At 43.1% G+C, this 15391-nt stretch overlaps 1 protein-coding gene across 1 annotated transcript; it reads left to right on the forward strand.

Moving 5' to 3' along the window:
• The first annotated feature begins 10008 nt into the window (after positions 1-10008).
• On the forward strand, positions 10009-11491 carry LOC117963984 (cytochrome P450 2K1-like). Its single transcript, XM_034906086.2, has 3 exons — positions 10009-10217; positions 10655-10796; positions 11164-11491. Exons 1-3 carry the CDS (start codon positions 10101-10103, stop codon positions 11358-11360), a joined length of 456 nt encoding a protein of 151 aa, XP_034761977.1. The 5' UTR covers positions 10009-10100; the 3' UTR covers positions 11361-11491.
• Positions 11492-15391: the final 3900 nt, after the last annotated feature.

Genomic DNA, 15391 nt, shown 5'->3' on the forward strand with positions numbered 1-15391 from the left:
TAACGCAAAAGAAACGTGTAAATAATAAGTACACATATATTTTAATCAAATCTAATCACGAAAAGTAAACGTTTCTCCCGTTGAACTTAAATCTACACATTTATGATTATTTATGTTTAGTCACACTGTCGGCGACGTTCCCCACAAAAAGTTAATAAAACATTAAAAAATATTCCTGTCTTATCTTAAGATGTCTTGACAGCAACCGGATTACAGAAAAAAAACTCCAACGGGGATCACAAGAATAACTATTTACAAGTCCAACGTAACAAAGTCTGTGTCAGGGCCGCCGAGAGCAGTCATGGGCCCCGGGGAAGGATGGGTATGTCCCGCTGCCGCCCCCGCACCTTCCCCCCCCCAAATGGTACTACATTCACCCGACTACTCTTTCTCAAAGTAGTTATGTTTAAGTTACTTAGGCTACAGTATTCAAACTTTTTTTTTTTAGGTAAGGGAATAAATATATTTTTTGTACAAACTCCACGTGTAATAGTCATTAATTGGAAACTTACTTAACATCAAATAACATACGTTTTTAGCATAAACTACATTTTAATGGTGTTGCTATATACTATTTTATTTATCCCGTGCCAAAAATAAACCACTCATCTCTGCTCTTAACTAATAGCCAGTATTGGTAAATATATTTGTATTTTAAGCAATATAACCGATCATTCTCTAATTGTGTTTACCACCAGCTGAAGAAAGTACTTTATTTATGTTACACGATACAATTTTTCTAACAAACTGCTGCAACACGTTGTTTTGAGCATATTATAGATCTTAATAATAGAATAAATCATACTGTGGTATATATTGTGCACTTTAGGGTTCTTTTAAAGTTTTTAAAAGTCTTTAAGAAAATACATAAAATTGCTATGCCCTTTTTTCAGCTTTTTGGTGTAGTAAAATATGAAATGCGAAAGTTCAGATCATTGTGTGAAAGGAAGTGTTTGACAGCGCCTGGATACACAATCATTACACCACAGAAGCACATCGGCTCGGTGTGCAGTACGGGAGTTTTTCTTTTTAATGTGGTGGTTGGAACGCAAAGGGTCTTGTGCAGGGCTAGTTGTTATATATATATATATATATATATATATATATATATATATATATATATATATATATATATATATATAACATGTTCTTTGACAAGGCTGAAGCGTGTGTGGTTATTATTCCACCAAATCAGGGGATCTTCGCTGATGTTTAATGGAGTTTCAGAAGTATGAATCCTCATCTCTTGTTGGGTTAAGGTTTCCATGGAAGTAGTGTGTGTTTGTTGCCGTCAATGACGTAACAATTCCATTGCGTGTTGGGTGTTCGTTTTCTTTTTAACAGGTAAGTCCTCTGTGCTGCTCTCACTTGTACAGGCACGATTTCTGTCATTTTCGAGGTTGTCCTCCACCAGCCTTACTGCTTCAGACACGCAGGCTTTGGCCTGTTCGGACAGGAAATCCACATTTGCGAAATCGTGGGGTCAAGAAATGACACAAAATGCAGCGGCATAACCTAATTACTTAGGTCATTCAGCTGATGTAAACAAAATCGCTGAGACAAATTACGCACTATCTTATCTCTCAAACTGGAATTAGCAAATCAGTTGGTTAAAGCAGACGGTGTCTCCTCTTCATCAGGAACGTGTCAGTCAGTGTGTTTTATCCCTGTTGCAAGTGGGTACAAAGAACTAGCCGTAATGTTTTTTCTCTACACTCAAAAGTACTGTAGCCAGTTCGAATGGCTGTAGTAGTATCTCAGCCATTAGCTTTGTGAGACTTTTTGGTCAAATCTGGGATTGACAAAACAGCAATAACTGGCCATTTTAATTCAAGAAGGTGTTCAAACATATAATAAACCGTGTTCCACTTTGTTTGAACGTCCTGTATTAACTTGAGTGGTGCTTTTTGTGTGTTCAGCATTTCTGTTGTTTCTTATTTAAAGCACGTGTTGCCATCTCACTCTTTTTAAAATGTGCAGCCAGTCTCCTTGCTGCTGCCACGTATGGACTTGTCGTACATCCTCCAGGCTTTTCTGAATGTAGAGATTTATATTGTGCCCTGCACAGCTCACTCTTGCCACGCTAGCAAAAAGTAACACAGCACGCTCGCTCACAGAAAGCAAAGACAGTGCTCTGCACACGTTGGCTGCGTTGTCATGAACACAAGCTATTACTTTTGTAGCCACTTCAAACTCAGTGTTTATCTGATTGATCGCTTCTGCTAAATTCACAGCTGTGTGTCTCTTGTGTAATTTTTGTGTCACTAATACTTTTGACTCGAGTTCCCAGTTTTGCTTATGTAATGGCAGGCGGCTGTTAAAAACGCTTCTTGTGTCATGCTTGTCCATACATCGGTAGTGATGGACATTGAATTACACTCCTGGCTTAAATCCTGTCTAAGCTTGTCCTTTGTACATTCGTGATCCAGAGTAATGAATTTGGAGATTGTCTTTCGACAGGGCATTTCATGGCCCGGAGCAAGATTCGCAATCAGATTTCTAAACGCAGCTCCCTCTACTATACTAACAGGGCTGATATCTTGTGTAACAACATCCACTATCAGGCCTGTTATTTCTGTTACTCTGACGCTTTTTGGATCAACTTTCTTTTCAAAATAAGCTGTCACTGAAGGGGTTGCTTCCTTTTGTTTATTGTCGTATTTTGTCGGGTGCTGCCTTACTAAATGATCCCGCAGGTTGGTGGTATTGCCAGAGAAGCTCATTAAAACTGCACAAACTGCGCATTTTACATTTCCATTTAGATATTTTGTAAAAAAAAAAAAAAAAAAAAACTTCCAAACGTCTGACGTCGTTATAAAATTAAGTTAAATTAAAAATGTAACTAGGAAAACCTGATCCTGAAATTCAGCCTACCTCTAATCTCTTCTCTAGGTTTTTGTTTTTTGTCACGCTTATTACTCTGAAAACGTACGTGCTGCGTAGTGGGCGGGGAGTTGTTCTTCTTCTTCTTCTTCTTCTTCTTATTTATTATTTATTTCTTAGCAGACGCCCTTATCCAGGGCGACTTACAATCGTAAGCAAAAACATTTCAAGCGTTACAATACAAGTAATACAATAAGAGCAAGAAATACAATAACTTTTGATCAAGTAAAGTACAAGTTTGACAAACCACAATTCAATAATACAGCAGGTAATAGTGATACTTACATCAGGATATGATTAAATAGTGATAGTTACATCAGGATGTGATTAAATACAAAGTACTACAGGTTAAAAACTTGGCAGATTACAGTATTCTGAAGTACAGGATTAAATGCAGTAAAATAGTGGGCAGATAAGAGCAAAATAAAGCACATTTACATGAAGGGTGATAGTGTCCCAGGATACAAACAGAGGTGCTCTACAGGTGCTCTTTGAAGAGGTGAGTCTTGAGGAGGCGCCAGAATGTGGTCAGGGACTGGGCAGTCCTGACATCTGTAGGAAGGTCGTTCCACCACTGCGGAGCAAGGGTGAAGAAGGAGCGGGCTCTGGAGGCAGGGGAGCGTAGCGGAGGTAGAGCCAGTCTTCTAGTGCAGGCGGAGCGGAGAGGTCGAGTGGGGGTGTAGGGAGAGATGAGGGTCTGGAGGTAGCTGGGTGCAGTCTGATCAAGGCATCTGTAGGCTAGTACAAGAGTCTTGAACTGGATGCGAGCGGTGATCGGGAGCCAGTGGAGCGAGCGGAGTAGTGGAGTAGCGTGGGCGAAGCAAAGGAAAGGCAAGGAATAAGAGTGTAGATTTAAATGTTGCCGGTCCTATTAAAAAACTGTCCTGTTAATGAACTGATAGATGCGTTTTTTTATATCCATCGATGGTTATTCCAACGATTCGATCCCAGTCCTAGATAAGTGTTATCAGAATATTTGATTATGCAATAGACAAAAAAAAAAGCAAAAATAATTACATTTAAAAGTACGCATTTTGCCAAATGCTTCTTGCTAATGAAAGGTTTAGTAGCTGTTTAACGTTGAACCGAAGCCTGCACTTTATTTCAGAAGCCAACTAAATAATACTGCAGTCTGGCAGGTAAAGAAATGCAGGAAAAGCAGCTGCCCCCATTCCCTCCCAGACAGCACTGCAGCCTCATAGCGCCCCCTCCTGGCATTATTGCAGTCAGACCTGCCAGCGTGGCAAAGAGGTGCTTCACCAGGGGAACTCTAAACAGGCGCAGGTGCTGTTGATTGGTGCTGGAGGGCCTATCACAACCCCCTCCCCTACTTCTGACACACACATTCACTGCGCTCCCCAGCCTGCCCCCTACCCCTGACACACACACACACACACACATTCACTGTGCTCTCCAGCCCCTACCCCTGACACACACACACACACACACTATAATAATGCTGCAAATCATTCCAAAAAATCAACAACCTTTACCTTGCTTGGCAAGAACCTGAGGAAGTCCTTCTGAAGCCACGCCCACTGTGCCTGCTCTATTTAAACACTGCCCAAGAGAGCCAGAAGCGTTATTCTGAACGCTGAGCTAATTAACAGAGAGCCGAGGTGTCTGTGTTCCTGACAAACATGTCTGTGATTAGCCTGCTCCTAGCACACACCGCCACGGTGTCTCTGGCTTTAGTTTTAACTGCTTTGATATTTTTATACTTTTACTCGAAATCCTCCAAGTCGTCTAATTACAACTCTCCCCCCTCGACTTGACTGAAATGTATTTAAAAGAATACAATTACACACTGGAGCATACCGGTATTTTACTACACCGCACTATGTACTGTTGCGGTTTGCTTTCGCAGTCCTGCCTCTCTTCCTTATACAGTAACTCGTACATCCCGTGGAACATCGAACAATTGCATAGGACACATTACTTGTTGCATTTCAACATCTTCAGCTTCTTTATTCAAAATAATAGTTAAACCAGCTTTAAACACTCCCTAATGAAGTAAAATATTCATAGGACTGGAGCCTAAGCTAAATTCCTCCAACTCGGTCTGCCCAAAACTTCCACCTCGTGAGACTTCACTTGACAGTGCTCTATGTCTACTGAAATTATACAAAAAGTAAATAATTAGGGTAGAAATAGCAAGTACATTTCTATACTCCACAGTACTGATACCGCAGCATTAAAATAAGTACTGTATAGGAGCCTATATAATTAGGAATTAGTAATACATTTTACATTATTTATATTTACATGACATAATGATTTCTTAAGTCCCAGTGAAGAAGCAAAATGATCAATCTGTCCCTCATGCAACGGCTTTCTCTCGAGTGGAAGACAGTGAAGACGTCACGTGAGGACTAAGTTAAGACCCCCCAGAAAGTCGTTTCGTGAAACAGACTAAAGACTCGGTCATAACAAAGTCAGCAAAAGCGACTTAAGCCTGTTTTTTGGTCTTAGACTTAAGTCAGCTTTGTGAATATGGCCCCAGCTGCGTACTAAAAATGATCTCAATTGCAACAAACCCAAAATAACTGCTGCTACCATCTAAGTACGGGACTGAGGCTGGGACCAAATCAAAGCTTTGACAACCCGCTAATCGCACTTAACAAAACTGTATTTTAATAGCGTTTTCTTTTTATGAGTAGAGGAAATAAAATACTTACCAGTATTTTGTCCGGGCCCAAGTTATTATTATTTATTTCTTAGCAGACGCCCTTATCCAGGGCAACTTACAATTGTTACAAGATATCACATTATTTTTACATACAATTACATTATTATTTACACATACAATTACCCATTTATACAGTTAGTGAAGTACCTTGCTCAAGGGTACAGCAGCAGTGGCTCCCACCTGGGGTTGAACCAACGACCCTCCAGTCAAGAGTCCAGAGGCCTAACCACTACTCCACACTGCTGTTAGTCTAACTCTTTATATAGACTAACAAATTATAGCACCATACTAAGTGGAACAAATGTGAAAAATCCCCAAATAATATAACAGCTTTTCAACCGACCTATTCATAACTACAAATCCAGCTATAGTTTACCTATATTTTACATTTGAAAAACATATTTACATATAGCATATATATATATATATATATATATATATATATATATATATATATATATATATATATATATATATATATAATGTAATTGTAATATAAATTTATGGAAAATGAACATTTCCTGTAGGCTACGACTTTCAATATATTCCCAATTCTCTCACGGTGTTTGTAATTAAAGCATGGTCTGTTTAAAAAGGTGGTCTGTTTTAAATGAGTAGGCTATTTTAAGACAGTTATCATACAATTACAATTATTGTGTAATTATTCAGTTAATTGTTTTTAACCATCTGCTCCCCTTTACATCGAGGCCACCTCGAAGCCAGGTTTAGCCTCAGCAGGGGGTTCGAGCTCCCCTTCTAGCTCTGTGTCGGAGGAGAAGGAGGTTCTGTCCAAGGAGGGTGCTATCGGAGCGTATCCTCCTGTGCCGGGTAGGGGAGGGAGGGTACGGTATTTGGGGCAAGGTTGGAGCTGGGGCTGCGGCAGGAGCCTGTTGAGATAGGAGCCCCAGGACCTGGGCCTCCACCTATGTTAAATTGTAGTGATTCACATGATTTCAGGATAAATTCAGCAGTTCCTGTAGGTTCCTCTGCTGGGTAGTGCATTTCAAAGCAAAGACTCAACCATGAGCACCAAGGCGCTTTCAAAAGTACTCTGGGACAAAGTTGTTGAAAGGCACATATCGGGATGGGTATAAAAAAATATTTAAGGCCTTGAATATCCCTTGGAGCACGGTCAAGATGATTATTAAGAAGTGGAAGGTGTATTGCACCACCAAGACCCTGCCTAGATCAGGCCATCCCTCCAAACTGGATGACCGAGCAAGGAGACAGATCAGAGAGGCTACCAAGAGGCCAATGGCAACTTTGCAAGAGCTACAGGCTTTTTGGCCAAGACTGGTCAAAGTGTGCATGTGACAATAATATCCCAAACACTCCACAAATCTGGCCTGTATGGTAGGGTGGCAAGAAGGAAGCCATTACTCAAGAAAGCCCACCTTGAATCCCGTTTGAAGTATGCAAAAACTTGGGAGATTCTGTAGCCATGTGGCAAAAAGTTGTGTGGTCTCATCGGCAGGGACTGGGACACTTGTCAGGATAGAAGGGAAAATGAATGGAGCAAAGTACAGAGAAGTCCTTGAGGAAAACCTGCTGCCCTCTGCAAGAAAGATGAAACTGGGACGGAAGTTCACCTTTCAGCATGATAACGACCCAAAGCACACAGCCAAAGCTACACTGGAGTGGCTAAGGAACAAAAAGGTAAAGTGGCCCAGTCAGCCCCGACCTAAATCTAATCAAAAATTTGTGGATTGACTTGAAGATTGCTGTCCATCAGCGCTCCCCAAGGAACTTGACAGAGCTTGAACAGTTTTGTAAAGAATGGTAAAATATTGCCCAATCTAGGTGTGCAAAGTTGGTAGAGACCTATCCCAACAGACTCACAGCTGTAATTGCTGCCAAAGGTGCTTCCACCAAGTATTAACTCAGGGGGGTGGAGACTTTTGTTTTGTATTTTTAATCTAGAATTTTTCTCAATAAAAACTTTTTTTCCCCTTAACAGTGTGGAGTATGGTGTGTAGAGAAGTGGAAACAAATCTTCATTTAAATGCATGAAACTCTGAGGCACTGAAAAAAGTTCAAGGGGGTGTAGACTTTCTATAGGCAGTGTGTGTGTGTGTGTGTATATATATATATATATATATATATATATATATATATATATATATATATATATATACAGCTCTGGAAAAAATTAAGAGACCACTGCAAAATTATCAGTTTCTCTGGTTTTACTATTTATAGGTATGTGTTTGGGTAAAATGAACATTTTTGTTTTATTCTATAAACTACTGACAACATTTCTCCCAAATTCCAAATAAAAATATTGTCATTTAGAGCATTTATTTGCAGAAAATGACAACTGGTCAAAATAACAAAAAAGATGCAGTGTTGTCAGACCTCGAATAATACAAAGAAAATAAGTTCATATTCATTTTTAAACAACACAATACTAATGTTTTAACTTAGGAAGAGTTCAGAAATCAATATTTGTTGGAATAACCCTGATTTTCAAGCACAGCTTTCATGCGTCTTGGCATGCTCTCCACCAGTCTTTCACATTGATGTTGGGTGACTTTATGCCACTCCTGGCGCAAAAATTCAAGCAGCTCGGCTTTGTTTGATGGCTTATGAACATCCATCTTCCTCTTGATCACATTCCAGAGGTTTTCAATGGGGTTCAGATCTGGAGATTGGGCTGGCCATGACAGGGTCTTGATCTGGTGGTCCTCCATCCACACCTTGATTGACCTGGCTGTGTGGCATGGAGCATTGTCCTGCTGGAAAAACCAATCCTCAGAGTTGGGGAACATTGTCAGAGCAGAAGGAAGCAAGTTTTCTTCCAGGACAAACTTGTACTTGGCTTGATTCATGCGTCCTTCACAAAGACAAATCTGCCCGATTCCAGCCTTGCTGAAGCACCCCCAGATGAGTCCAATTTTCAGCTTTGCCCAACACCTGGTCGTCTAATGGTTAGATGGAGACCTGGAGAGGCCTACAAGCCACAGTGTCTGTGAAATGTGGTGGAGGATCGTGATGATCTGGGGGTGCTTCAGCAAGGCTGGAATCGGGCAGCTTTGGCATGAATCAAGCCAAGTACAAACAGAGAGAGAGAGAGAGAAAGAGAGATCATGGTCCTCCTTATCTTCTCTTTCCCCCCCTCCCCTTCTCCAGTTTCCCCTTCTAAGAAGAGGAAGAGCCACCGGTCTCATAGATCGGAGAGCTCTAAGCAGCTGGATAAGATCTGGGAGGCGGTCTCCCAACAAGGAAACATGTTAGCGGAGCTGTTGCACGAACGCACTGTTACCCTGCTCCCTCTGCACCATTAGTCACAGAGTAGTACACGCAGAATGGAAGCGAGAGGATCTGCTGTCTATCGCTGCTTCTGAGGAGGCAGTCGATCAAGAGTTCCCCTCTGAGGAGGGTGACTCAGATGGCGCAACACCAGTAGCACATGTGTCATTATCAACAGAGCTTTTGCCGCTGATTTAAGATGGCCACAGACGTTTTGAATGTTCCATGGCCTGTAGATGACAAGCAGAAACAGTCAATTTCTGAGGATGATCCTGCTTCCTTTCAGGTGTCTCCTCCGGTACACCCGGACTACCTCTGAGGTGCATTCATCCTGGGGACACTCGGCTACAGCTTCACGTTCTTTGGGAATGCTGTACAGCATGGCATGGCTGATATTCCACCAGTAGATGCCGCTATTGCATCATTGGGGCAAGCCCCAAAGATCGCGCTTTTAAATAAAGATGCTGCCTGCCCGAATAAGCAGTGCAGGGTTTCTGAGATTATATTTAAAAAGGCTTACTCAGCTGGGGCTTTTGCTGCACAGCTGGGTAATTATAACAGCATCTTGGTGGCTTACCAGAGCTGTTTGTTGAATCTCTTTCACAGAGTCACAGACCCACACCACAGCAGCTCGAGGAACTGTGGCTGGTGAATAAGAACTTGCTCTGTATATCAAAATTTCAACAGGCAGGCAGTGGGTAGGAACCTGGCTGCTTTAGTAGCTGAAACATGTCAGCTCTGGCTGTCTCGGGCGCGCACTGCGGATGGTGACAAGGCATCATTGCTGGATGCTCCCATTACTCCAGGACACACTTGGATCTGCAGCAGATGACATGCTGCAGCGCTCTCATCGGGCGCGGGAGTCTTCGAAGGAACTGGTGCGCCTGCTTCCAAAGAGGCCGTCTCCAGTACGTAGACCGTCACCAAACAGGAGACCAAGGTTTCAGCAGCCTGAGAGACAGGCACAGCCGGCTCCTGTTAAAGCCAGAGGGGGTCTTCACAACCGACCTAGGCTGTGCAAAGGAGGAACTTCAATAAGTTCCGCCAGCAAAAGCCTCAGGCAAAGCAGCAGCCCTAGCAATTTGCCACAGACCCAGGGCCATTTATCAGGGTCACCTGGAGTACTGGCATCAATGCACCTCGGACACGTGCTCAAACCTCTTCATATCAGTAATTGCAGTGTGTTTGTAAATCCTCCCTGTTAACAGACAAAGTCCAGGAGGAGATTGAGAGTGTGATTGGGAGGGAGCGCCCCCCGCAGGCCGAGGACAGGAAGAGCATGCCCTACATGGACGCCGTGCTGCACGAGATCCAGAGAGTGGGCAACGTGGTGCCCATGAACCTGCTGCACGAGACCACAGGGGACACCACCTTCCGGGGGTACAGGATACCCAAGGTGAGCCAGACCGAGTGTATATGGGTGGTCCGGGCCACAACTTCATGCAAATTCTTGTTCAGATGGAAAAAATACTGACTAATAAACCAGCAAGGACACTGTTTGAGGGCATTGCAGTTCCTCCCTCTTTATTTCGCCATCTGACTTGCAAATCAGAGGTAAATTCCTAAGTACAGTGGGTTCATTCCTAGAGTAGTACTCTGTCTGGAATGAGGTTTTGCCAAAAGCAAGATTGACACTTGTCTTAACAAATGGTCTGTATTTTATTATCAAAGAATTCCTCTTAATACAGCAATATCAGTAATGTAGGAGTGATATTAATGCACAGTAATGTATCCTCATTGGTATAGCTGACAGTACAGCCCTGCCTCATTAAATTAGATTACCTTTGGTATTTTACCTTTCTGTAAATGTGTGTGTGTCTGTCTGTGTCCCAGGGTACCCCAGTGATCCCGCTGCTCTCCTCCGTGCTCTCTGATAAGACACAGTGGGAGACCCCTCACCAGTTCAACCCCAACCACTTCCTGGACGCGCAGGGCAAGTTTGTCAAGAGAGACGCCTTCATGCCCTTCTCAGCAGGTCAGTGTGTCAGAGAGGAGCAGGGACCAGGTTAGACAGGATTGGGGCTAACCCCCCTCCACCCCGGCATTTTAACTGCAAAGGGAACTGCTATCAATAGAGCTGCAATCAGCAACCAGTTTCCTAATGGAATATAGAACAGGTAACAATCGCTACAAAGCCTTCAGATTCAGCTGAAAACATGCAGGTGCATATATTATTGTTAAGCAAGAAGACAACCTGTTTTCATTAGATTCTCCCATTTCAGGATACAAATCAGTATGCTACTGTCTTAGTACTAATCCTGAAGTCTGTGTGTGTGTAGTGTAGTGTGTGAGTGTTGCAGTACGAGTCAGTAATCCTCTGACGCCCCCCCCCCCCCCCCCAGGTCGGAGGGTGTGTCTTGGAGAGACCCTTGCCAAGATGGAGCTCTTCCTCTTCTTCACCATGCTCCTGCAGAAGTTTCACTTCCGTCCTCCCCAGGAGGTCAGCCCTGAGCAACTGGACCTCACCCCCACTCCTGGCATCACCTCCAGCCCCCAGCCCTTCCAACTGTGCGCCCTGAGCCACTGTGAGACCCTGTGATACTGTGACCCTGCCTTACTGCATCTGCTAGACCTTACTACAGCCACTGACCCCTCACACTGGACACTTCAGCCACTGAGACCCCTCAGCCAAAGAGACCCAACCTTACTGCAGCCATGAGAACCCTCAAACAGGACTGGACTCTGTCGGCCAAATGATATATGAGGCATGAGAAAGTTAAAGGGGAAGTCTCATGTAAATCGTTTGTTGGCTTAGTCACAGTTCAAGCGTTCACACAGGTTTTAGGAACTAAATAAAAAAGAAAATCTTGCCACTGACTTTTTCAGTTGGAGCCTACTGCTGTTGCTCCCGAAGTCCCGGCCTCCCAACGACTCCAGGTCATTGCGACGCCCCTGGCTGAGCAGAGCGGATGTCTACAAAGCGCCCCTCTGTGTAGCATGGCAGTGCAGTCACCTTGAGCTGTGGCACAGACGCCCTTTGAGCTGCGCACAGCCTCCCCGTGCACACCCCCCACCCAATCCGGACCTCCCAATCAGCTCAGCACCGGACGAGCCTACCTGTTTGATTGGTTACCTAGCAACGCGTCTCCTGTTCCGCGTCCCAGCTGCACACATTTATGCAAGAACCAGCGACAAGGCCCTCCTTGTCACAAGCCTCCAGGTTTCTGTCTCACTACATGATCATTTTGCAACATGAGAGCTCAGTGGCATATCATGCTGGGTACCTGCAGCATAGCAGTCCGCACATGTAAATAACTAGAACGAGGAAAGGCAAGCACTCCTCAGATAGTTCACTTGCACTTCCATTTGATCTCACAAAGCCCCAATGAGACTTCCCCTTTAATGAATGCATGTTCTGGTTGAACTCCCAACATCTTCCTGTGTAATGACATATGTGTGTATGTGGGGGCAGCAGTGTGGAGTAGTGGTTAGGGCTCTGGACTCTTGACTGGAGGGTGGTGGGTTCAATTCCCAGTGGGGGACACTGCTGCTGTACCTTTGAGCAAGGTACTTTACCTAGATTGCTCCAGTAAAAACCCAACTGTATAAATGGGTAATTTGTATGTAAAAATAATGTGATATCTTGTAACAATTGTAAGTTGCACTGGATAAGGGTGTCTGCTAAGATAATAAATCAGGAAATTAATATAGAAATAGCAAACCCACTTAATAATATTATAACCGCATTGAAATGTCTCGGCAAGAGTGCAATAGGAGTCAATGGAAAAAATCTCCTGATTTTAATGTCACTTTGTTTATTATCCCACTCTCATATATAATCTCTATCAGTAATACAACTCCATTTATTATCACTGGAAAATAATGGTGTAAGATTAGAAAGTTTGCTTGTAACTAAGTTTCTGTTCAGCTTTGAAGTGTTCCAACATATAAAGTAACACAATAGCACACGTTGGTTTTTCTGTGTTTTTTTTTTTTTTTCTTCTCCTGGTTTTGAAGAAGAAGTTTTAAGTTCACAAGTAGAGTTCCACTCCGCAGGTCATCCTAGACCTAATAGCTGAATTTCACCTTTTCATCACCTGGTTGACTCTCCTCCTGGTAACACCAACAGCATTGACTTTCTCACTATAGAGGACCATGTGGCCTATTTGGTAGCATAACTGGAGTTGGCTAAGGCTTTTCCAAATAACTCAAATAGCCTTAAGGACTCTCGGCTCCTCAGAAAACGTTTGCCGCCGATCCTCTTGACATATTTTTGTTTGGTCTGATTTTCGTACAGCGCATACTACTCTCTGTACTCCTCAAGCCCGGGCACGCGAGGCATTGTGTCACCTCAGTCGCTTTCATATGGTGTTGGACAGATCAGCGCGGGACGATAAGATACAATTTTGTAGTTTCTTAGATTGCATGATGTTAAATAAAACATCGAAATTATGGGTTTTTTTGGAGTTTTTTTTTTTTAAATTGTCTGCATCCTAATATTCTACTAGGTGATGCAAACCTTTTGGCCATATATGTAAATGACATTCAAGTACATAGCCTACGGTGTGGTACTGACAACTACTCTACCGCGTAGTGCATACCGCTCCTGTGTGTCCGGGTGCAGACTAGCGGTACCGCAGCGTGAAAATGCCCAGCGGTGCCACGCAGTGCCTGTCTGTCTCGGCCTTAACTCACCTCACCTCTGGGCTGTAAGTGCGGCCGCTAAATATCCTGCTGCACAGGCGGCGCTAATTGCGACCCTCATTATCAGGATTGCAGCTCGTTATTTGTGCGGGTTGAGTAATATTGCATTGCTCTTAAGCTTACATAGGCCGCAGTGCAAAATAATTGCCTGGACACTAGGCAATTTAGACTTTGCAGTCGCAATTGTTTGCACTGCGCTTATCCTTACAATAGCCCCATAGACTCTAGTTGTTTGTCCCTGTATTTTCTACATACAATTAAAAGGCCTATTATCTCTTTTTATCCCTTAAAAACAAATATTAAAATTAAATTAAACTTACCTAGGTATGCTGGTGTTGACTAGCTTGAAGATACTTTTTAAAGATGAATTAATTAGCTCTGTTTCTGAGTCGCTGAGTGAGGTAACAGAGGCGCGAGAGGGTTGACGCTGGCTGGGCACTGCGCGCCGCTAGCTCGTGCATGCAAACACACTACTCTTTCTGTACCTGAATAATATCAAAGCTTTCCGACCATGGCGGTGTTTTAACTTTGCGACTGCTTTTCGTGTTGCGAACAAAAGTCAAAAATGGCCAGAAAGGATGAGAACAGTCTAAAGTCAAAAATGGCTCTGACTCTGAGCGAGGTTTTAATACAATTAATATAATTAAACGTAGCTCTGGCTGAATGTGGTAAAATCACCAAACGCATCCTCTCAGCACATTTCTTTCTGTGCATACCGGCACCTTTTTAAAACCACTTTAAACACTCTTCACCTGACATAAAGAAAAAGCTGACAACATTATAATGCATTTTTGTTTTTACAAATACAGGAAAATTGTAAAACTCAGCTTTCTCATCGTCCGCTGGCACCGACCTAACCCAGGTGCATGTTGTCTCCCATTCTTTGTTGTAGCTGCATTATTTATTTATTTATTTAGCTTTTAAGTTGTTGGTTCAATTTTATAAAAACTATTCACTAATGCTATACTGAACTATACTCGCGCTACATTTTCAAATATTCTAAGCCCCAGTGGAAGCAGACTGGCGTAACCATAGTAACAATCAGATGGGCGTGACAAAGTAAAGAGCTATTCCTGTCAGCTATACGTTAACCGCCGACTGCACACAGTTTAAAAAAACCGTCTACAATATGGATGAAGTGACCAAGCTTGATTAATCCTAAATCACTGCACCACAGATGTAATCTCACAGCAAGGTATATATTGTAGCGATCTTGGTTCCCGCAGACAGGCGCATCACACAGGGCGAGGCAATCCACACACAGGTGGAGAGCGGGCGCGAACCCGGGACCTCTTGTACTAAAGCATAGCGCCGATACGCTCCTTGCAAAGGAACCGGCTCTTTTGTACAGCGGTATCGGCGCTATGCATTAGTGCGAGAGGTCCCGGGATCGCGCCCGCCCTCCGCTTGTGGATTGCCTCATCCTCTGTGATGCGCCTGCCTGTGGGATCTGAGATCGCTACAATATGCTGATGTACCACAGGAGGTGGGCAGCATCTGCTGCTGCCAGTATTTATATGGTCCACTGGTATTTTCAGGAAGGGACAACGTCCTGTCTCAATCCTAAAAGTCTAGTGTAATGTTAGGATGTTTTGAGTTAACATAGGATTACTGTGTTATGTTACAACACCGCCATCTAGGGGATGGAGGGGGTAACTGTAATGGAGGCGCCTTAATAAAACAAGGTTTGTTCTGTTTATACTCTGACTCCCGTCATCTTTAATAATAGTACATCTAGATGCTGCAAAAATTTTGGCCATAGCTGTACTTAAAAGTGAATCAGATTAAACATTAAGGCTTGGCCCTGTCAAAAAATGGAAGGTTTCTAGAGATATTTGTACTTTTGCCCCAGTGGCAAAACATTCCTGGCTACTCCAGTGAGGTATATCGAAGGTCTATTTAAATAAAAAAATAAAAAAATAAAAT

The sequence above is a fragment of the Acipenser ruthenus genome, chromosome 23, assembly GCF_902713425.1.
Source record: "Acipenser ruthenus chromosome 23, fAciRut3.2 maternal haplotype, whole genome shotgun sequence".
Classification (NCBI taxonomy): domain Eukaryota; kingdom Metazoa; phylum Chordata; class Actinopteri; order Acipenseriformes; family Acipenseridae; genus Acipenser; species Acipenser ruthenus.

Coding starts and splice junctions, on each gene's coding strand:
- LOC117963984 (XM_034906086.2), top strand. CDS start 10,101: ATGCCCTACATGGACGCCGTGCTGCACGAGATCCAGAGAGTGGGCAAC. Junction 10,218..10,654: donor GGGGGTACAGGATACCCAAG/GTGAGCCAGACC, acceptor TCTGTGTCCCAG/GGTACCCCAGTGATCCCGCT. Junction 10,797..11,163: donor CTTCATGCCCTTCTCAGCAG/GTCAGTGTGTCA, acceptor CCCCCCCCCCAG/GTCGGAGGGTGTGTCTTGGA.